The following is a 22,465-nucleotide window of genomic DNA, read 5'->3' on the forward strand; positions in this document are numbered from 1 at the left end:
TTAAGCTTAAATAGAGGTATGGGGCACAATTTAAACCTCTGCTAGTCGAAGGTTTTGCGGCACTAACTACCGATCTACGGCCCTTCACCCCGTGTACGCTTCAATATGCGGCCCCCCATGAAAAAAGTTTGGACACCCCTGGTCTACGTCAAAGAGCTTCAAAGTGAAGAGTGCTGACTATATAAGACTTTGAAGAATTTGAAAACTAACACCAAATACATCAGTCTTATTTGGATAGGATTTTTTTTTACTATTATTTCTGTCTATTGCAGAGTATTGAGCGAGAGGAGCCCATTGAAGTGGACGCAGCCCCAACCAACGGCAATCTCAATGGACATGCTCACACGACAGGTAATTTCATTTCCACACCATCTCAACACTAAAAGGAAAATTGCTTTAAATACTTGTGGCTAAACATGTGTCGATTTTCATTCAGGCAATGAGAATGTAATATTTTCTTGACTTCATCATGTCATTATGCTCTTTCATCTAGATCACTCAGCGCTGGTGAATGGAAAGCTCTCTCCTCCCACTGACCTGCCCCTACACACAGCGCCCCCCGCGGTCCGCATGCCTCACCTGCCGATCACGGCCACCACAAAGACTGCGGAGATCAGAGCTGGTTCCCCCGTCACCGGCGGCGGCCCCCGGTCTCCGGCGTCAGACAGTTCACCTCTCAGCCAGTCACCGAACAGCAACCACCACAGCCCCACAACGACAGAGTCCCCAGGTGAGACCATGCGGTAGTACTTGAGGAATTACTGGACGTATAAGCTTCTGCTACTGCTGTGGAGGGCAGTTTGGGGGCTTTACAAAACAAACCTTTGAAAAATAATATTGTTGTTTGTTGTCCTTAGCCCCTTTGGTGAAGACATGGACCCCTGCTCCAGTCCGGACTCTCGGATCTCCACGGCTTCAGGGTAAATTCTGCTGTAAACACAGGTTCACTCTTAAATCCTTTAGTGTTTATTTATTTATTTGTATTTGTATTTTTATTTTTTTTACAGAAAAGACATACTCAGCTCCTGCAAAGTGTGTAACATATTCAGGACTCCCACAGCAGGACAGGTGGGCAAAAAGTATAGGTTTATTTGCAAAGATTTCCCTTTTATGTATAATTAATAGTGCTATAACTGGAGCACTGAATCACTAATGGTCCTTTGCTCTGCCCTCGCACAGAGACAGTGATGTGGTCAGTGACAGGCCGGGGGGAGAGAGGAGGAGGGAGCTGGTCCGGTCACAGACTCTGCCCAGAAACATCGGCGCTCAGGCTCGACGCTCCATCTTTGAGAAACTGGGCGCCGAAGCTAACAACAGGTACAATACAAGTGTTTTGGCGGTCGCCTTCAAAATGTTCCCCTTCACCAAATCCTCTCTTCAGGCAAACATAAAACATTTCCTTGTATGATTTTTTCGTTGCAGGAATCCCAAACCCGTAGATTCCAAGCCCAAACTGAAGCGCTCTCAGAGTTTTGGAGTGTCCAGTGCTAGTAGTATCAAACAGGTGCTTCTCGAGTGGTGCCGTTCGAAGACCATTGGATACCAGGTAATTCTCACTTACAACTATTAACTTTATAAAGCTGGTCTCCCGGCAAATTGGTTAAAACTCAGCCTGTGCGTCTCCCAGGACTTAAGTTTTATTATGCAATGCCCAGTGCCATATTGAATTGTATTTTACACCCTACACTGGCAGTAAATTTGAATTGGTTCAGTCCAGGGAAGAGGCCTGTGTGGTCATGACTGCGCTGCGGTAACCTCCAGTGCTCACTCTGCCAGCTGCTACATGTGGTTTTGGTTAGGGACGAGCCAAGACTTTTTATTAAGTGGAAGCACACGCACGTTTACTCCCAATGTATTCAGATGGAGAGAGCGAGATGTCCATTTGATTGGAAGCAGACAGCCCGGAATGACAATATTTTCAAAGAATCTCGCAGACACAAAGCAAATCCAGGAAAGTAGGACAAGCCACTTCTGTTTTGTCTATCAGCAACGGGAGGGACGGGCCTGAGGACTTTATGAAACCACATGAAAGTGTCATTTAGAAACACATTTGCTTTATGTTTGAGTCTTCTACATCGATTTTGGAGACCATGACAAATGATCTGCTTTCATGGATCCTCTTCCCTCTCACTCACCAACTAACTTCATGTCCTCTTTGACTGTTACATCCATGAAGCTCCTTGGTGGTCTTCCTCTAGGCCTCCTGTTTACTCGCCTTTCCAACCTCAATGTCTTACTACCCGTCTTTCCTCTGTACCAAACCATTTCCATCTGATTTCTATGGATAAAACATCTTAATACGGGCTGTCGCTTTGATCTAATCATCCCTAATCCGTTCCATCCGCGCCATGAACAAAGGGAAGAGCAAACATCTTCAGTTCTGCTACTTACGGAACCACTTCTAACATTGTGTGCTTTTCTTTATGTCGTTGTAGAACATAGATATCCAGAACTTCTCGTCGAGCTGGAGCGATGGCATGGCCTTCTGCGCTCTGGTTCACTCTTTCTTCCCGACTGAGTTCGACTACACTGTCCTGTCTCCTGCCGACAGAAAACACAACTTTGAAATGGCCTTCGGGACGGCAGAGTAAGTAAATCATATGGGAACAAGTAGGGCTGGTTGCTGTTATATTTGTTTCAATACTGGTGCTTTAAAGCAGTGCTTCTGTAGGTAACTTGTTTATCTTAATAAGTTACTTTCGGAGTCCTTCTGGGGGTGATGCAAGTGTTAAAGGGATGATTGGAGGGTCTTTCATCTCCCCCTGGTGTCTCTGGCCAGAAAACCACACCTGCAGCTTTCCCTGCTCCGACCCAGAGGCCCCAATACACACTAATGTAATCATGAAGAAGAAGCTAACAGGCTTACGGTCAAAGCTAACTACGGGCTAGCGCCACTTAAACAGTATTTACAGCCAAGTTTGAGTGAAAAAAATTATCTCCATTGTGTAATTGGGTTGTGGCACAATGTACAATATCCCTCTCTCCCTTTGTCTTTTCTGTCAGCGAAGTATTTACTCTCACGGACAATTAATGAGTAAAAAACCATAACATGCTACGACACCTGCAGCGGTGCTTATGGCCTCTAGGGGCATGAGATACTTAGTACTGCTTTAAAGGGACTATAAGGAGTTTAAAAATGTTCAAATTAAGTTTGAAGAATTGAATTGAAGAAGCCATTATCTTAATTGAAGAAGCCATTATCATTATTAACCCATGTATGGCCCATTGCTACTAGACCAGGCCCAAGCGACCTCTCGTGACCCCTATTAGAGAAAAATAAATGAATAAAAATATCTATAGGTCATTCTCTTGCTAAGCCTTTACTCCTGGATTAACACGTGATCTTCCTATAAGAACGTAACGTGTGATAATGCTGCCGCAGATTAAGCTGATTTGACTCAAAGCAATATTCCATTCGAGCCGCAGCATCAATCCTCAGCGCCGTGGATGTAGATCCGTCTTAAAGAGATCACACATGCGCGACTTATATCACCATGCATCTATATGTTTATTACATATGTAGTGCAGGGGCCATAAGCTTCAAAACATGTTTGTTGGAACCAAGCCACTGTTTTTTTTTAGATGCAGATAGTATTCTCAAGATGCATTCGAACAAGGAGTCATCAAAAAAACATTTCTTATAAATAGCCTAATTCTTTAACTAATTTATTTATTTATTTTCTGCGAGCCATGTCGCTGAAGAGCAGTCTAGTTTTCTTGACTACAATAGAATAATTTCAGCTGTCTGTCAGGTGTCCAAACTGTCTTGATGACTGCATGTAGGTTCATTTCTACATTAAACAGGACAGGATCTCAAAGGAACACCCCAAAGTGGAGGTATATCATCTTGTCTGGCTGACACAGGTGTGGCCAATGGGGCACAACCCACAGCCCAGTTGATTCCATTCAAAGACCAAATGTTGTTTGGATGACTATCAAAACGCTCTTGAATAACATCAAATCTAGAATCTTTCCAGTTGAGTTAGCACAATTTGTTCTGGACATAATTTTGAACTTCATAAGTTTGAACTTGCAATATCAGCTCCTGCACCTAAACAGGGTTTAACCTCTTAACCCACTGCATTTTCTCCAGTTTACCCAAACCGGCTTTCCACAAATCTAAAGTCTTCTTGAAAAAAGTGGCAAAATAACAACAGACAGGAGACAGAAACAAGGATAAAAATGCAACAAAAGAGCAACAAAAATGTGATGAGAAAACAGCAAAAATGCCACAAAAGAGCAATAGAAAAGTGACGACAAAGTGACAAAAATGTGCAAAAAAAAAAACAATGAAATGAAATGTCAAAAAAGGTTGCAACAACACGGCAACAACGGAAGGAAACAGATCAATTTAAACCAGTTTTGTCGGTCTTAGCTTTCAAATGAGGGGTTACACTGGCTGTAGTTTTTAGACCTGGGTAATGCTGAACTGGAGAAAATGCATAGGTTAAATAAACAATGTTCCAGAGGAATATTTTGATAAAGAAAAGGTCTATTTTACAACAGAAATAAATGCAGTTTTTTCTTCTTCTTCTTCTTCAGGACCAAAGCGGGTTGTGACCGTCTGATTGAAGTGGACGACATGATGATAATGGGCCGTAAGCCTGACCCCATGTGTGTCTTCACTTATGTCCAGTCCCTGTACAACCACCTGCGCAAGTTTGAGTGAATCCGCCGGCGTGCGCACATTTGAAAAGACTCTCCTGCCCCCTAGTGGTGGTTACACAGATTACTGTACGAGGCAGAAATATGTTCGATGCGTTTTTTTTGCTACTTGCTCAACATGATATAAATCTATTAAGAAGCCTTTACCCTGTGACATGTTCGGAGATGTCCACTCTGTTGTGATAAAGTGAAAGATGAACTCATTGGATCGTGTTGGGTGAGACTTGTACCATGTATGAGTCCACACACATTTACTCCAGGCTCGCTGCGTACTGTATTATATTTAAATATTACTGTCACTTTGGTTTGGTTTGAATTTACACTTTGTTACTTGTTAAGTGGTTTGTGGCGTGTGTGGGTGTGAGAGCGTTTGACGATGATGATGCTTCGAAGAGGCCTTTGGCGCAGATTGGCAGCCACGTTTCTGCCTGCCAGCCCCAGGCCGGTTGAGGCAAATGAAAAATGGCCTATACATCCAAGTGTGATGGGTGAATGGATATGAAAAATATGCTATATATGACCAATGCGATATTACTGATAGACTATTGTAAGCACAAAAAAAGTCTTGCGTATAAAACATGATGTGATGTTGAGCTTTTGGAATAAAAGATCGCTTCACCTACATTGGACTTCGATATCATCTGACTATTTCTTTTGTTGCCATTATTTATTTATTTATTTTATGTATTGTATTTATTTGTGTGAAGTGCGTGTCCTTGAGTTATTGTGGGTTCCATCCAAAAATGTGTGTGACGAGAATTCAAAACAGGACCGAACTTAAGAAGGACTTTGCACTGCCAACGTTGACATTTTGATATTTTTTATTCTTTTTGCCCTGTTAAGTTTTTCATTTATTGTACATACAATACATTTATTTACATGTACTTGTTTGCATATTATCCTGTCCCTTAATTGCACATTTTCCCTGACTATTTGCACCCCCTTAGTGTTTCTCCATTGTCAGATCAATAAGTCCCATCTTGTCTTAGAGGAATAGTGGCCTATTCGCTTTGTCCTATGGGGTGATTGATTTGATGAACAGTCAAATCAGTCAAGTCAAAGATGTCGGAGAATTCCCGTTTAAAAAGAGTAATAATATTTTAATGACCGGCGACCTCCAAGCGCTCAGTCAAACCAAACTAGGACGTGACATTCTGAGGACCCCGCCATGAAAAACAACGTTCTGAGTGAGTTGTTTGTTTTTCAGCTTGTTCTCCACCTCAGGCTCATATAGTTGCTGTGATAACAGGAGGAAGATAAATAACTGTAAACATGGCACAATCTCCTTCATAAAGACTGACACCCGAGGCCTCTCTGATTCAATATAATATCTTTATTGACCAGTGCGTTCTCACAACAGGATTATGAACCATATGCTGCTGCTGTTGTTATGTGATTATACTTTTGTTTACGGCACTTTCTACAGAGGCTCGAGCTGCACTGACCCCAGGTCAACCCTTTCTCCTGCAGAGGCAAAAACAGTGAGGAGGGGAATACGATCATTAACATGAACTGCCTATCCCTCTTTGTGGGAGGGTGCTTAGCTCGCTAAGCCACTGTCCCTCCAAATCAGATCAATCTAAATTAAGAAGAGAAACATATTTTTAGTTGTCAGTAGATATAAAAAAAACCCCATCTAGATTAGTGCTGAGCAGGGCGGGGTGAGAGCTGTGGGTGCTACTGGGTGGGGCGTCCTGTGGAGAGTGGTCCGTGGGTGGGGTGTATAAAGCAGGTCCCGCCTTCTCTCCCCATCACTTCTGTCAGAGGTGAGTGATGGCTCTGTTCAAGGACTTCTCTGGACTCAAACCAGACCCGACCAAAGACCAGCTGGACCTCAAGATGATCTACGGAGAACAAGACGCTTGCAAAGGTATTTCTGAAACAAAGAGCAATGTGACTGAAATCATGGAGCAATGCATCTCTTGAATAGAACAGATATGTTGTCCTTGTGTGAAACAATACTGACTTTGCTGTTGTGGTGTGTCTCTGTCCCAGTGGAGGATGACGGGTGCGCTGTGTCCTCCCCGGAGCCCGTGGTGCTGCTGGACGGCCAGAGGAAGAGAAAGAGAACAATCTTCAGCCGGGCCCAGCTTTCCGAACTGGAGCAGGCCTTCGCTGTGACCCCATACCCAGACATCACACTGAGGGAGAGGCTGGCGGCGCACACCCACCTGCCCGAGAGCAAGATCCAGGTACATGAGCGTCCAGTAGTGTTGTTTTGAACTTTATAGTCACAATATACAGTTCATAATGCAAACGCAGGCTTCACAGCTTGGTCTGACAGACGTGCTCCTCGTAACGTCCTAATCCAGTCCACATTCATTAACATTTCTGTAAAGGCGCTCTTTAATCTCATCATTTTGAATATAATATTTAATCTGCTTTTGAAGGAGCCTCGCTTTGAACAAGGACCATACAAGTTATTACTGGAAATGTAATACTGGTGCCTTGCTGTTTATGAAATGGTACAAAAGAAAAGCTGTGTACACGAAACTTAAAATTGTTCAGTAAAGTAAATCAATCACAGTTTATGCGTCTTAAAATGTGGAAAAAATCTGGCAAGGTTTTTCATTTCTTCAAATGTCTTTTTCTGGAGAGTTAATATCTTTGCGCGTCCACTTTAGGTCTGGTTTCAAAACAGAAGAGCCAGAAGCATAAAGACCGGCCGCTTGTACAAATCCACTAAGTCCCTGCAGGCCGGGGGCAGGTGTCCCGTTTTGGAGGCCTGCCGTGGAGCAACGGAGTTCCCCTCCACCACTCCTCTGTCGGACATCCTGAGGCCGGACCAAAGCCTGAACTGTGACGAGGTCCCACAGATCTACACAGACTGGATACATGTCTACAACAACTCCATATCTTCAACTCCAAACCACCACCACCACAACCAGCAGCCGGCCACCCTGAGCTCCCCCAAAAACGACTGCCGCTTTTGGGACGAGGAACACCCACAAAGGCAGACCGTGGGACCCCAAATTTCCGCGTTTTTACCCAATTCGTTCGGTCAAACCATGCCAAGACCGACCCACCACAATGCGTCTTCTCATAGGCAGTATCAGAGCTTCAGAAAGCCGCACAACTTGGTTCACAACGGGGTGTCCTACGCAGCGGTGGGTGGCGGAGGTGGCGGGGTGGACCAGGTGGTGCCGACACACCCCCAGTCCGTATATTGGGAGCAAGGGCATCATCCATACAATCAGATAGGACCACAGACTTCAATGGGATACATTTCAGATCTGATCTACAATGCAGCTATTGTCACCAACTTCTTGGAGTTTTGACTATATTCTGTACAACAATGACTTTTGAAGGATTAGGACTGTAATATGGGTCAAAACGCTTCACCTGTCGCCAGTTCACATTTCCTATTTGGACAATTAGATACTGACAGCTGCAGACCAGGAAACTCCCAAAAAACTCAGCTTGGGAGAAACTGTTGTTTTGCCATCTAAAGTCACCCACAAAACACAACACTTTTGCCCAGGTGCAAAAATATGGATTATGAGACCATTTTGAGACAGTATTAACTTTGTTTTGTTTATATTTTTCAAACAGTGATTATTTTTTGTAGAATTTGTTGTGTGGCATTTTAGAAAGAAAATAAAATGCATTGTTTTCAGACCGTAAATGATGTTTTGTTCCTGCTGTTGTATCATATTTAAGGCTTGAACCTCCAGTACCTTCCTAAACAACCTGATTAAACCCTTTGATAAGAAGATACCATGACAGGAATAATTATTTTCTTGTTCAAAATATTTTTTTTTTATCATATCCCTGAACTGTAAGTAACAGATCAGGCAGAGGGAAGAAAAATAGAATTAAAGCAGAGCTCGGAGTCTATCAGCTTACAGCCGGATTTAACTTCTGAAATATTACAGTCTGGTACGACTGTGATAGTGGACAGTGATCTCTGCATATCATAATAATCTCTAATACAAAATAATCTTTCAATAAAGCTTTAATCCTGTGTCAAATCTCAGATCTTAGAGAGATACTTTTGTTTTCCAGATGTAGTTACATATTTTAATCCTTACTCTGATACCACATCCAAGATATGATATAAATATGAATATGAATACAGAAAGCAAATGTAGGTTTTGCTGCACTGAAATAGGCTACTTGAGCGGCGTCTATTAGGGATATATTGAAACCCAAGTCTTATTGCAAAATGATGCCAGCTCACAATATTGCAGGAAGTAGAAACGCTTCTTTTTATTATAAATGATCTCGAATGTCTTTCTTTTTTGCATAATAGTAATGATTATGTTTGGTTACAAAGTGTTTAGCGTATTTCAACCAATATTTCATTTGGAAATGTTTATTCCATTTTCGGGCACACAAATAGGTCATATTTATGAAATTAATCATATACTCAAATGCAAAATGTAATCATACACCTGTGAAGGTTTTATTTAACACATTCAAACACAGAAACACACACTTGCAGGTTTGATGCCAAATAAAACAAAATGTAAACAAATCAGAAATGAAAATACAAAATAGATTACTCAAAGTCAACATATTCAAAGATAGAAAAAGGGTTTACACAAAATGAAGTTGAAATTGTCCATTTATAAACAGTGCTACCGTTGAAACTCCCTTCATTCTGCTATGGTTCTCCAAGTTCTCCCTCCATCGTTCGGACCAACACGTACAGCTCAGCCAGACCCACCACTGAAGCTGCGATGACGGCTGCAATCACTCTCTGGTAAAAGAAAATGGACAATATACAAGATGCACTGAATAAACATTTTTCAAGGATTTTCAGAGCCACAACTATGTATCACTTCTTACCGAAGTAGTTTCAGTGAATAAATACTGGCTGCCCATGTACGAACAGGCAAAAGCAGCGGCAACTGTCACCAGGAAGTTTAAGACGGTGACCACTGCTGCTTTCGCAGAGCGTACTGGGAAAAAAATAACAAATAAACAAACATGCAAGATGAAATTAAATTTGATAAATGTTAAAGCCTTCCTAATGTATGTGAGCTAACCGTCTCGTCCAAGCTCTGCCAGCCCTCCACTGTGACTCATTTGCTACGGAGATAAAAGAATAAATTCAGTATTCGTTGGTCGGGCGTCTATAAATGTTCATAAATAACTAAATGTACCTGAGTGTTGACATTTCTGGTCATTCGGTTGTATTCCTCATTTGCCAGTTTGGCTTTAATTTTTTCCAATCGAGCAACAAGCTCTGGGTTCTACAACAAAAGAACATGAGTGCGTCCCCATTACATTCTAGAATATATTCATTCATTAAAAACTTAAAGCAAAGAAATAATAAATCAACTGACCCTTGGAGGTTTCACAACCTCAGGCAGGTACAGTGAGCCATCCTCGAGAAACTCATGAAGGTAAAATGGATGACCTAAAAATAAAGATTTAAATAAAAGCACAATTGTATCATGATCAAGCAGTTAAGCTAAGTTTGAATGCATGCTCATAAACAATGGGTATAAAATATGTATTTTTGTTTTACTGTGTTTACCATTGTCTTGAAGGTACTTCTTCAATTTTCTCGCTGTTTTGAAGGACAGTTTTGTAGTTGATTCGTTTTCCAAAATCTCCTCCAGCTCCTCTCTTAGGTCTTGAGGCACCGAAGCGTTTTCTAACAATGTTGTCACTTTATGTCTGAATTTATTTCCGACAACAAATGCCAACGCCATGGTTATAATTCGCGAAAATTGCGTCCTAAAGCCCTGGTCCCATTAATACACAATCCGACTCGCTGGGAATTCGTATAGAAACTTCTGCCATCAACAAAAAAGGCTAAATGTCTTAGTTTTAGCAAATTAAATTGCAATTTCTTTCAGCTGTATCCACTGCGGAGTGGAAGCGGCCATATTGTTTACCTTGTGACTCTGACGTAGAGGTCAGCGGGTGTGCACGTACCGAGCGTGTGATTGATGGTAGAGATTTTTAATGTTATCACAGAAACCACAGTCTAAAATGACTTCTATTTATATTAATGGGAAAATGAACTCAAATACGTTTGCTAATATGGAACGTCTTCTTCTTCCTAAAGATTTTGTGTAACGCAAAACAAGCTTGAAATATATATTTAATCATGTGTTATCTTACGCTCTAAATATTTTATCAAGCATTTATAAGAAAGGTGATTTCGCATTTTATATGTGAGATTTTGCAATAATTAAAAAGCAATACAGTAGGCCTTCATATTAACTGAAAAAGAAACAAAACAGCGTAAATCTTGTTGGTAATATTTGTCTTTTAATCAAAATTCCCACTCTATCCCCACTCCCTGAACGCAGCGCGGGTACATTCAGCAGAAGTGCGTGTCGCTGAACGTGCCTGGCATCCAAGATGGCGGCCTGTGCACTGCGCCGAGGTTTGCTCAGCACAGTCAGTAAATACAACAGAAAGCACTCTCACAGATTACTGACCGCGGTGGAAAGTAGCGGGGGCTGGGATGTCTTCAGACCCCGGTTGCTGTGCCGGGCCTGCGGGCTGACAGCGAGCTCCGGGCTGCTCCATCAGCGGAGGTTCATGTCGTCGCGGTAAGAGCGGTGTCCTCCTCTACCTGTCATTGCTAGCTGCTAAAACACAAGCTAAAATCCGCACATGTTCCTCTGTGCGTCTGCTAAATCGCAATCTTAGTCAGGACCTACAGGCCGTGTTTTAGTGAAATGTTTGGGGTGCATTCGCGCAGCTGGTGTTTATGGCCCTGTAGTAAATGGTGCTTGCCCTCTGCTCTGAAGCTAACTTACTAACCAGCGTGGATTGGGCAAGAAGCCTGACTTTGAGATTTGTCTGCCTGAGAAGTTATGAAACTGCTCAACTCGGTATCAAACGCATTCTTCGTTGTTTTGAGCGCAACTACAAGTGAATAATAATGATAAAAGGTGTTGTCCAAACTATCATTTATGACTTTTTTGCTAGTCTTTGTATTAAAGAGCTTTGAGCAGTGTTTGGTGTAAGTTACTTCCATAATTAATATTGTGTTGATAAAATAGAAAGCTGATGTGTATGCCAACATCAAAGAAAGTGCGCAGGTGCAACGTTTACTGTGTACTTTACTTTACTGTGTATCAGTAGCTGTATCAAGGGTTTTGATGATTTCACCCTACATAAGAAAAAAACAAAAAGCAATATAAAGGTTGTTGTGAAGAAGGTCTTTACTGTTAATCTGGCTGACATAGGTCTGACATAGGCACGCCAGAATTGCAAAAGGAGCCATATGTTCTTTTCCATTGACTAGCAGCCAATATGACCCAATATGTTGTGTAGTGGAGCTTACAGACAGATTAATGTTACATGAAGAATAGTGTGTGGTGATTTACATGCTATCTAACAATTTGTTGAACAGTGTTAAGTATTTGATTGCTGACTGGCTGTAATGATCACTGGCTACAAAAGCCAAACGAAAATTGCAATGTGCCTGGATTAGTAATGCATTAAGATCACAGTTCTGAATATGGTAGAGTTGTTGTCATGCTGATCAGTCACCAGCCTACGTTTGGTGAGATGATTTTAGATTAATAGTCACTGTGTTGGCGCAGCAGTTGGAAATGTGTGTGAAAGTTCACCTCGGCTGCAGTTACAGAGTTACTGTGAATGTGTTTACTGTTGTATCTCTGCTGCAGATCATCTCTGGGTTAAGGTGGTCTTGAATGGGAGACAAACAAACACTGTTGCCACTGGGTGACGGTGGCGCAGATGGTAGAGCGGGTCGTCTTATGATCGGAAGGTTGGTGGTGCGAATCCCACCTCCTGAATGTGCACACTGTGGTTGTGTTCTTGGGCAAGACCCTCCTTGCCTCCAGTGTCTGTGTACATTAGTGTATGAATGGGTGACTTGCTGTAAAGCGCTTTAAGTGCCTAATGTAGGTGGAAAAGCACTATATAAGTTGAGACCATTAACCATTTGGTCACCTAGTAGAAATGAAGTAATGTCATTACAAATAAGGTGTAATATTATTTTGACCATTGACAATTTTGAAGTTAGACTTAAAGTAGCCTATTATTTGCTGACTGAGTTGGATACACTGGATACTTATTGGATGAAATGACTTTCCTTTGAATGGTGGCTGGGCGGCGCACCCTTAGATATAGGGTGAGGAGCTCAGTCACCAAGGAGGAGCTCAGAATAGAGCCGCTGCTCCTTCACGTCAAGAGGATGTGAGGCGGCTCGGGCATCTGTTGAGGATGCCTCCCTAGGGAGGTGTTCCGGGCGTGTCGCATCGGGATGGGACCTCCAGGAAGACCCCGGACACGCTCGAGGGATTATGTCTCTGAGCTGGCCTGTGCACGTGTGTCGGGGAGTCTGAGTGGATGGATAACTAAATCTCGTCTCATAAAAACGAATTAAAAAAACAAACACGGACTAAAAACATCAATGACTCATGGAACAAATCTAGTGCTCTATGTGGGGCAAGATCCATGCATTATCATTAAATATAGATCTTTTTTAGTCGACTAAATGCACATAGTAATTTACTAAATTAAAACATAAACTACGCTTTGTCGCATCATGCAATAATGTAGCTTTTTGTCTTTCGTATTCAAGGCCCTGAGTGCCCGGGGGCTCAAACGTTTTCACCCTCACTGCCTACTCCAGTAACAGTAATGTGGCAGCTGAAATGACAGTGCAGTCTTCTTCACTTAGGTGACCTGACGTAAAGAGGATCAGCCAGGCACTTTTGGTGTTGTTGTTTGACCCTAGAACGTGCCATTCCACCATCAGTAGTTTATGACACGACCCCAGATGTCGGAGTCATTGAGACAGAGCTTCTTTTGAATGTTTTATCATTATGATTTTTAATAATATAACAATATTGGTCTTTTGGTATCATATACTTAGCCTCTGACTTGCAGGCTAGGATTTTATTTACACAACTGGCTGCACATTGGCTGTTCTATTTGTGGACTTCTCAAACAACAGTTTTTTTTTCATCCTGCCCGCTTTGTCAGTGTCCTGCGTCTTAAACCATGACCAAGCATTTTCTGCCTCCACTCAGAGTCATGTGGTGTGAGCTTACAGACTTAGAGCTATCCTTAGGAACTCGGGGAGAGGCAGCTTGATACAGTAACACCACTGTTCCAACAAGTCACAACAAACTGCACTGTTCAGTCATTCAGCTCCTCCACACTAGTAGAAATGGAGCGATATGTGTCTTTTCTTTCCATGGCCAGTGCTAATACTGATTTCCACACACCGTTGGAAAACAGTCTCTTGTCTGTGAAGCCCTAATTCATGTGCAGCTGTAAAAAAAAAAAAGTAAGACAATGTTGAGCTCCGCTGGACAGAGGTGATGACAAGAAAGGGGCTAGTTTATGACACGGAGACAGAAGGACACAGCCCCAGTGTGAGATGTGGTTTATGTTTGCCTAAGCCACCGCTGTTCTAGTGTTTGATTTGACTTTGCAGCGCCGACCTGCCTGGACTCGTCTGAGGGAGCGGATCGATGGGTGCGAGGTGGTCCGCAGGCCCCGCTGTTTGCATGTTCTATATTTAGACTTGATTCGTGTTCCGCCACTTTGTGACGACCGCACAGATGGAGGAGGCAGCAGTGACGAAACAAATGAGCTGTGAAACTTAGAAGTCCGTTCAAACTGATTTTACTGTTTTGACACGATTTGAGTAATAAAAGCACTCTCTTTTTTTTTTAGATGTATCCGAACGTACTGTGCCAGAATAGTTATGTAAATGATTCCCTTACTGTCAAACATATCTCTACAAATTTGAAAATGGATCATGTTTTGTCTTTTTGTGACAGACTTCCCAAATTGTAAATATTTTCCCCACTTTGCCGTGCCTTGCAAAACATTAGCTTGCTTACTTAGCTCATGACTGTCTCTTAAAAACAGACTGGTATTTTCTTAATCCATTCCAGCGTTTACAAGTATCATTTCTGATTCGGTTAAGCGAGTCCCATGTATTTTTATTTATGATTCTAAACGGTGCATGGAGGTCTTTTGGGGCTGATGTATCTCCGTGATTGGATTTACTTTTAAAGCCCTGTTTTTGTAATAAATTCAGGTTATATCTACCGCTGATTCTTGCACCGCGATGGGGAAAATAACCTGGCACAATCTTACACTGTAATATCAAATCCCCTGGGAGCATTTATCCAGTTTATTAATCCCAGTTTTTCATCTCTGAAGATTAGCTTTGCAGTGAGCACAGATAGCACGCGTGTTATTTCATTCAAGTGACCAGCTGTTGTTGTCGGTGGTAATATTCAGTAGAAAAGAAAGATTAGGGCATTTTCTATTTGTCGGTGTCGTAAGGCTGAGGAGTTTGATCAAATCTTGTCAAAGTTATGATTGGGATTGTAAAGGAGAGAGGGCAGTAGAAAGCGGCTTTTGTGTTCATAAATGATATTGTTTTTATGGCTTTTACAAATGCTGTGAAAAAGATAACAGCAACAACACTTGTAGATCTGCACATGGACTGAAACCAGCAACAACCAGCAATTAAAAACACATTTCTTACATTTTGTTTAACTTCAATGCAATGTATTGTGTGTAAAATATCACAGTATTATGATATATAATGAAAATCTCACATTTTCTTAATACTATGCAGACAGAGTGTATTCTGTGAGTTGAATTACAGTGTTGGTGAATTGTAATGTCTTTTACTGTGCCCCCTTAAATCACATGAATGAAACAAAAGTTTGTAATTGAGTTTTGTTTTTTGGGAACAGGCCTGAAGGGAAGATCTTGGAGACCGTAGGAGTGTTTGAAGCAGTGAAACAACACGGCAAATACGAAACAGGACAGGTACGGTTCTGCTTCACATGAGCCACATTACTAATTTAAAATTGAGATTTGGAAAGCCACAGATGAGCAGGCTTTGATTTACTTTTTCTCTATATATCTCTTGTATAATAGCATTGATCACACCTTTTTGTTTTTGCATAAATCATTAAAACAAAGCCATTATTTGCTCAATACTGCACTTCATTTTACAGAACAAAGAATAACAAACTGTTTCCTAGTTGCACGTTTCAGATATCTTGTTTGTGCCCATAAGCCCATCTTCTCTGCAGCCTGTTAAACCATTTAGTCGAGTAATCTCATTATTTATCCCAGTTGTCTATGTTTTTCTTTCAGCTCTTTCTGCACAGCGTGTTTGGATACAGAGGCATTGTCCTGTTTCCTTGGCACGCCCGACTCTACGACCGCGATGTCACCCCTCCCATGTCCGACAGGTAAAAAAACATGGGTTTTTTCAAGACTAAAACCAGGCCAAAACTAAAGGCCATGTGCAAATTATTGGTGATGCGCACAATATCTTCCAATACTCCGATTGCACGACTGTCAATCATTTTGTTTGACGTGTTTGTTGTGTTTTCTCAGTAAACCAGAGCCTCCAGGAGCTCACGGCTCAAAGGAAGTGAAGGGAAAAACTCACACCTACTACCAAGTCCTAATCGACACCAGAGACTGCCCTCACATAGTACGTCACACTCTCAACACTTCTGTGGCTATAATCTCCGCTACACTGGTTAGTCCGCTAGCAAAGGGGAAGAAAGAAATACAGGGATTTTTCTACAAAGTAAAGCTCTCATTTATACACATGCATGTTTTTGTGTGCAAGAGCTTGATATACCACATTATTAAACAAAATGAGGCAGCGAATAATGTTGAGCAGCTTGTGTTCTGTTCTGATGTCACTCTGGATCGTTGTTTTGTCTTCAGTCTCAGAGGTCCCAGACGGAAGCGGTGACATTTTTGGCAAACCACGACGACAGCAGAGCCTTGTACGCCATCCCAGGTCTGATCCCATCGGGGCAAACGCACACCCACTGCATTTCTAAAGCTCTGTGGTTTCAAATCTTCAATGCCAAAAAGAGGAATTTTGAGAAAGTTATCTTTTGGCTTTTTACCTGCACATTTTCTTGTTTTTGATTATTTTCATAAATGATGTAGGGTTTTTACAAACAAATTTCCACACCAGCAATAAGCAGTGATGAACATGCACTGACCATATAATATATAAGTGTAACAGCCATGTGTACTTCCAAGGTTTTCACACTTCAGTATGTAATTTGAATAGTAATATTGCTACTTTATTACAAACTTGACAAATGGCTCCTATTATCCATAAAGTGGATCAACTTCCGCCTTTATTTCAGTGCTCTGTCCCGTTCTAATATGTTAACTGTCCATGTTTGTCCTTCAGGTCTGGACTATGTTAGCCATGAAGACATCCTCCCCTATCACTCGACGGAGCAGGTCCCCATTCAGCATGAACTCTTCGAGCGCTTCCTGGTCTACAACCCCTCCAAAAGTAAGAGCTCTCCCATCCATTCTGACTGAGTTTGGTTCATTTATACAGCGTCAGTAGGGAGGGACCTTTCTTTGTTTCCTCTTAAAACTACTGTCACCTCTTTTGTTATGTGGGTAATACCGTAGCTACGCCTCCAGCTGACTACATGTAAAATCAGTGTTTGACAAAGCCTTCGTGCTGAAAAGGAAAGCATCCACTACTCTAAACAAGCAGTATCGATGACAACTTGAACAGCCTTTCTCTGTGATTGAAAACTCCTGTACGAATGAGAGCTTTAACAAACATCTCGTACTGCCGCAATGTAAATTTAAGTTCAGACTCAAGCTGCTTGCAAGAAATGCCATCACAATAAAATATGTTGCTTCAATTGTATTTGTAACATACAAAGTAAATGACTCAAACCTGTACTACGATCCAAATGCAGACACTTCACTGTTGTATTTATTCTATATATTTTTGTATTTGCTCGTAGCGCCCCCGTTCATACCCAGAGACACCCTGAAGGCCTGGCAGGAGAAGAACCACCCCTGGCTGGAGCTCTCGGACGTGCACCGAGAGACGACCGAGAACATCCGGGTCACAGTCATCCCCTTCTACATGGGCATGAGGGTCAGTACAGAGAGTGCGAAATACAGTCAAACCCGAGTGTTTCTTCAGCTGCACACGCTAGGTTTTCCATCTTGCATTTGGGAAAACGCATTTATTCAGCCAATAAAGCACAATAAAAGAAGTCATGTCAAAGCACAAATCCCTTTAGAAAGACATGATGAACTAACTCAAACTGCAAAAGGATACACATCTTAATAATTATGAATGATTAATATGAGTATTTTGTGTGTGTTGTAGGAGGCCCAAAACTCTCACGTTTATTGGGTAAGTGAGCATATAATTTCTTTGTAGTTACCAACCATTAGGCTCAGCAGACAGACTTTGTGAGCTTGCATGTGTTGTTGCCCCTGTGTCTAGTGGCGGTACTGCATCCGTCTGGAGAACATGGGGAACGAGGTGGTGCAGCTCAGAGAGAGGCACTGGAGGATCTTCAGTCTGTCTGGGACTCTGGAGACCGTCAGAGGGAGAGGAGTCGTGGGACGGGTGAGCGAATACTATCGCTATTGTCACTTAAAGTCTTTATCTTTTTTTAAATGCAGTCTTGTGTCCCAACAGGAGCCTGTGTTGTCTAAAGAACAGCCTGCCTTTCAGTACAGCAGCCACGTCTCTTTGCAGGCTCCTAGTGGTCACATGTGGTAAGTTTAAATTCTCTTTTGCTATTATAACAGTTCTCATGTATCTAGTGTATTTAAATATTTTGCCTTTGTTCAGTCCTTGAGGATTCTTTTATTGCTGCTTGTTTGTTGTCCTGGTTCAGACTTTTTATAGTCTACCTTAGTTCGAATCCAAAATATCTGGAATGTGATGCTTATAACTAATAATCACTCAACTTTGCCACTAGGGGGACGTTCCGCATTGAGAGAACCGATGGCTCCCACTTCGACGTTCGCATTCCTCCCTTCTCTTTGGAGAGCAACAAAGACGACAAAGCGCCCCCTGCAGGATACACGTTTTAACTGCAAAGACCCCAAAGTAATAATGTCTGGATAAGTTTTGGCTGGCCTGGCTTCTGTTGTACCGTCCTGTACAATGACCCACCTTTGCCTTCCGTATACATTTGGATAAAGGAAAATGAACTGTTTCTAGTTATTTTTAGGGCTATACACGCAGACCCACTTGAGAATACCTCGCAAAGACTGTTAAGAAAGTAACATGGGTTGGCCCTGAGAGTAGTCGGTATTTGCGGTGATTTTGAGTAGCTCGTTTAGAGACGATTATTTCCTCTTGAGTTATTGAGAATTGTTCCCAAAATAACCAACAGCTGCTGATGTCACTTACATAATGTCCTTGTTTGGTTGGACAAAGTTATGCCTGACCTGAATTGTGAACCCATTGTTTGTAACTGTTATAAGATGCTTTTTTTTCTAAATGCGAAGTAAAGTTTCTTAAAGCACAAAAAATGAGGTGAGCGTCGAATCACAGTGGACTTAAAAATCCTTCTTTTGCCATCTTAAATCATCGCGCCCCATTTTGAAATATACCATCCACGTTATTTTGTCTTGTGTCTCTCCTCATACTTCCTTTTTGAGATTTGGTGCAGCCTGCTTCTACTTTTGGTCAACTGCACCCCTTACTGGCATGGTAGCATTTTAAAATCTTTACCAAAATACCTGTTGATCGTTTAAAGATTCAAAATTGTATTTCGTTGCTCCTGACTACATATTTAAGTCTTCCTTCAGTCAAAGAGCCTTTATTATACGGCTGAAACGTGTAGGCAATGTTTTAATCTAATGGCCGTGCTGCAATAAAGGCCTTTTACCATTACTTTTCTTTGAGTGCCTCAGTTTTGTATCTTTTTAAAGAGCCTTAACTCTTTGGGTTGCTCTTTCACGTAGCTCGTTTCCCCTTGTTTCCAGCACTATCCGCATCCCCCCCACTGTGATTCGATGTTCAATGGTCTCCAATTGGACTCACTTGTACGTAAATGCTTATAATTATCCTTCGCCTGTTCAGGTCTGGCTGCTGTCCATTTAAATGCGAGATAATGAGTATGTACCGATGGGGGCATGGCTCTCACCAGTGTCGATGGTCTTCTCAATTTACCTCTTTCAAAACCACATTGGGGGAAAATGGAATTCCTTTTAAAAGCAATAGTATTTGACATCGATATAAAGAAATGACATGGCAATACTGATTGAGAAGTTAATACAATATTATTTGTATTTAATTCCTGGATATTTAAACAAAAAAAACTGACCTATGTGGATGAAAGTGTTGCAGTCTCACAACCGATTGGTTTAAAGAGAGGGTTTCTGTTTTAAAAGCGCCTCTGAAGGGTGAATACTGTACATACGTATGTAATTAAAGGCAAATTGAATAAATATTCCTTTTGAAAAACATGTTGCATTTCATTTCCCCCCCGTAATTTGCATAATCACACAAACATACCTGTAGGCCAGGGGTGTCAAGTGCGGCCCGGGGGCCACATGCGGCCCTCAGACCAATTTTTGGTGGCCCTCGGCCTTTTTGCTGAATCGTGACACATCATCAGAGATAGTCCTTTTTATTTGAAATGTAATGATTCTACACAATCCTAGCTGAACAACTAACCTTTTCCTGTGAGACAGAGCTGGCATGAAGGTTTTGAGCAGAAATAAAGGTGTGGGGCACAATTTAAACCTCTGCTAGTCAAAGGTTATGCGGCACTAACCACCGATCTATGGCCCTTCACCCTGTGTACGCTTCAGTATGCGGCCCCACAGGAAAAAAGTTTGGACACCCCTGCTGTAGGCTTATCGGTTGTGTAATACAAACAGCCACCACCAGATGGCGGTGTAGGCCAGTCCCTATTCCTCTTCAGGCTTCTGCACGTCGCAGTGACTAAACAAAAGTTTTCTACACCTTGATGAGGCAGGACAATGTGCAAAAAGGTAATTTATCAAAGGTGTTTAAAAAAAAAAAGAAAAAAAAAAGCAAGATAAGGCAGATAAATGCTGTAAAAGCCATACTCTGCGATGCTGGACCTAAATAAAAACGCAGCCCTAAACGCAAAATGAACATCTGTTGTTATTTCACATGACGACGCAGGCTTTGTACATGTAACTCCTAATAATCTGCAGTTTAAAGTGTGTGCGTATTTTTTATGTTGGGACGTGGAGTGTGTTTTAAAAGTTGCACGTCCCCCTTCGCATCATCAGAGGGCAGATTCCTCCCGTACTTTGCGCGCTGCCCTCCTCCTCCCCTCCTCTCCTCCGCCTCCTCTCCACAACATCAGCAGCAGCAGCAGCAGCAGAAGCAGCAGTAGTGATGACGGCGGCGGGTGCGCTCAGATTCACCCAGTCTCAACAACAGTGAAGAAGACCACGCAGGACTCACACCACACACTTCCCTCGTTTTTGGGAGCGGCTCCGTTGGCACATTTCGGGACATCCTGCTCGGATACGCAATGACGCCCGGAGGAAAACTCGTATTGTATTTGATCGCAGCAGCGGGGAAATACGTGACTTGAGACAGGCGGCAGTTTTCGCTCACCCTCTACTGTAGACGTAAACATTGCCATGCCCTGCCGCAGACGCACCGCGCACGTCCTCTCCGCCGCCGCTTCTCTCCTCCGTCTCCCCGAGATCGTGAGGGATTAACCGAAGAGGCGGCCGCGTGATCATCCTTTCGGTGGTAAACATTCAGAAGTTGTTCGCGGGATAGATAGACTGTGGGATAAGTTGGCCATTTTGTACAAGAAAGGGCACGTCCTGCGTCCCGAGTGCTCGTGCTCTACGGCCATGCTGCGGGCGCTGTCCACGGACCTCTTCCCCACTTGAGAGGCGATTAGGGAGATTTGCTTTTCTGGATCAATAATTCATCTTTAGACATTTCCAAGTGCGTTGTTGTTTTGAACGGGACACGCTTTCGGCCCCCCCCAGCTCGTGCATCCCGTGGTGGCTCCACCTACACACAGCACCTGCCCCATCTCTGAGTAAACAGAAATGCTGGGAGGATGCTGTCACAGTCTGGAGCCAAACGAGGGCATAAGGTGAGCTCTTTGTCTTGTTTGTTTTCACTTTAAATCCTGGATCTGAATCTGTAGGAATGAATAAGATGATGATAATATACTCCTCAGATGCAACATGAGATGATGCCCTTTGTGATTTTGTGCAAGGAAACAACGGGCTTTGTTACTTTAAACTTTGGCCCCTGGCGGTTTGTTCATGTTTTCCAATATCAGTGCCCCATCTCGGGTTTTAGATGGACCCAGGTTGTTCTTGACAGTGAACTAGGGCTGCAACTAATGACTATTTTGTCATCGATTAATCTATCGAATATTTTTACGATTAATCGATTAATCGCTTGGCTGTGAATGGTGTAGGAAAATTGGATTTAAAAAAAAAAAAAATCACATAAAGCTAAAGTGGCGCCGCTTGAGGACGTGTTGATGGAGGAAACTTAAAGTAAATGTTTGTTGGAGGCTCTTGGCGCTAACTCTGCTTCTGATTGGACGAGACACAGACGGATATTCATGAAATTTACAATGTACAAAACACTACAGACCCTTACTGTGAAAAACAAAGTAGGTTTTCATCAAAAATACTACATTTTCATGTCATTTTTGCTCTATTTGAGTCTCTGTGAACCACAAAACGATTAATCGATTACTAAAATAGTTGTCGACTATTTCAATAATCGATTAGTCGTCGATTAATCGATTAGTCGTTTCAGCCCTACAGTGAACAACTCTTTACAGATTAGAAAACAGTTCATCTACTTCTGCTGTAACTTTGCTTCATTCATGACCATCATGAATAGTCATTTATTGTGGGCTATGATCATTTTCTACCCACACAGGCTATTCCTGCAGAATCATACAGATACATAAGGTGAAACAAGGATCACGCCGACACCCTCATTAGACAAACTAAACCACGGTGGGGCTATCTGTTCTAAGTGGGCACAGTTTGTTTGGACAAAAAAACAACAACAACCGCTTCCTCCTGTGAAAAG

General features: G+C 42.2%; 4 protein-coding genes across 4 annotated transcripts in view; 3 read left to right on the top strand and 1 right to left on the bottom strand.

The window, feature by feature from the left end:
- The window catches only part of smtnl (smoothelin, like), a 21,366-nt gene extending 16,099 nt beyond the window's left edge, over positions 1–5,267 (top strand). The window contains exons 3-10 of the mRNA XM_079554681.1: positions 273–351; positions 494–730; positions 858–920; positions 1,008–1,068; positions 1,180–1,317; positions 1,423–1,546; positions 2,436–2,587; positions 4,543–5,267. Of these exons, the coding sequence (XP_079410807.1) occupies positions 273–351; positions 494–730; positions 858–920; positions 1,008–1,068; positions 1,180–1,317; positions 1,423–1,546; positions 2,436–2,587; positions 4,543–4,669 (981 nt within the window). The 3' untranslated portion in view covers positions 4,670–5,267. The remainder of the gene's footprint in view (positions 1–272; positions 352–493; positions 731–857; positions 921–1,007; positions 1,069–1,179; positions 1,318–1,422; positions 1,547–2,435; positions 2,588–4,542) is intronic.
- A 1,170-nt stretch (positions 5,268–6,437) lies between these two features.
- LOC306975471 (homeobox protein SEBOX-like) lies at positions 6,438–7,943 on the top strand (the record flags this gene model as incomplete). Its single annotated transcript, XM_079573010.1, has 3 exons — positions 6,438–6,535; positions 6,661–6,857; positions 7,290–7,943. The coding sequence occupies exons 1-3, from the start codon at positions 6,439–6,441 to the stop codon at positions 7,941–7,943; spliced, it is 948 nt and encodes a 315-aa protein (XP_079429136.1). The 5' UTR covers position 6,438.
- Positions 7,944–9,046: 1,103 nt separating this feature from the next.
- On the bottom strand, positions 9,047–10,734 carry vma12 (vacuolar ATPase assembly factor VMA12). The gene is made up of 6 exons (XM_079578408.1): positions 10,151–10,734; positions 9,957–10,030; positions 9,774–9,863; positions 9,657–9,699; positions 9,457–9,569; positions 9,047–9,367 (listed from the first exon to the last, which is right to left on the bottom strand). The coding sequence occupies exons 1-6, from the start codon at positions 10,326–10,328 to the stop codon at positions 9,272–9,274; spliced, it is 594 nt and encodes a 197-aa protein (XP_079434534.1). The 5' UTR covers positions 10,329–10,734; the 3' UTR covers positions 9,047–9,271.
- A 123-nt stretch (positions 10,735–10,857) lies between these two features.
- On the top strand, positions 10,858–18,879 carry poldip2 (polymerase (DNA-directed), delta interacting protein 2). Its single transcript, XM_079578397.1, has 11 exons — positions 10,858–11,180; positions 15,333–15,408; positions 15,742–15,839; positions 15,988–16,087; positions 16,330–16,405; positions 16,814–16,921; positions 17,394–17,530; positions 17,768–17,794; positions 17,888–18,013; positions 18,086–18,165; positions 18,372–18,879. Exons 1-11 carry the CDS (start codon positions 10,987–10,989, stop codon positions 18,484–18,486), a joined length of 1,137 nt encoding a protein of 378 aa, XP_079434523.1. The 5' UTR covers positions 10,858–10,986; the 3' UTR covers positions 18,487–18,879.
- Positions 18,880–22,465: the final 3,586 nt, after the last annotated feature.

This window comes from Gobius niger (genome assembly GCF_951799975.1).
Source record: "Gobius niger genome assembly, chromosome: 1".
Classification (NCBI taxonomy): Eukaryota; Metazoa; Chordata; class Actinopteri; order Gobiiformes; family Gobiidae; genus Gobius; species Gobius niger.

What these genes read in the sequence shown, in the direction of transcription:
- poldip2 (XM_079578397.1), top strand. Translation starts at nt 10,987, where the DNA reads ATGGCGGCCTGTGCACTGCGCCGAGGTTTGCTCAGCACAGTCAGTAAA. An exon ending in ACCCCTCCCATGTCCGACAG is followed by an intron (nt 15,840 to 15,987) that starts GTAAAAAAACAT and finishes GTGTTTTCTCAG; the next exon opens with TAAACCAGAGCCTCCAGGAG. An exon ending in AAAACTCTCACGTTTATTGG is followed by an intron (nt 17,795 to 17,887) that starts GTAAGTGAGCAT and finishes CCCTGTGTCTAG; the next exon opens with TGGCGGTACTGCATCCGTCT.
- vma12 (XM_079578408.1), bottom strand. Translation starts at nt 10,328, where the DNA reads ATGGCGTTGGCATTTGTTGTCGGAAATAAATTCAGACATAAAGTGACA. An exon ending in GAAGTACCTTCAAGACAATG is followed by an intron (nt 10,031 to 10,150) that starts GTAAACACAGTA and finishes CTTTATTTTTAG; the next exon opens with GTCATCCATTTTACCTTCAT. An exon ending in TATTCACTGAAACTACTTCG is followed by an intron (nt 9,368 to 9,456) that starts GTAAGAAGTGAT and finishes TTCTTTTACCAG; the next exon opens with AGAGTGATTGCAGCCGTCAT.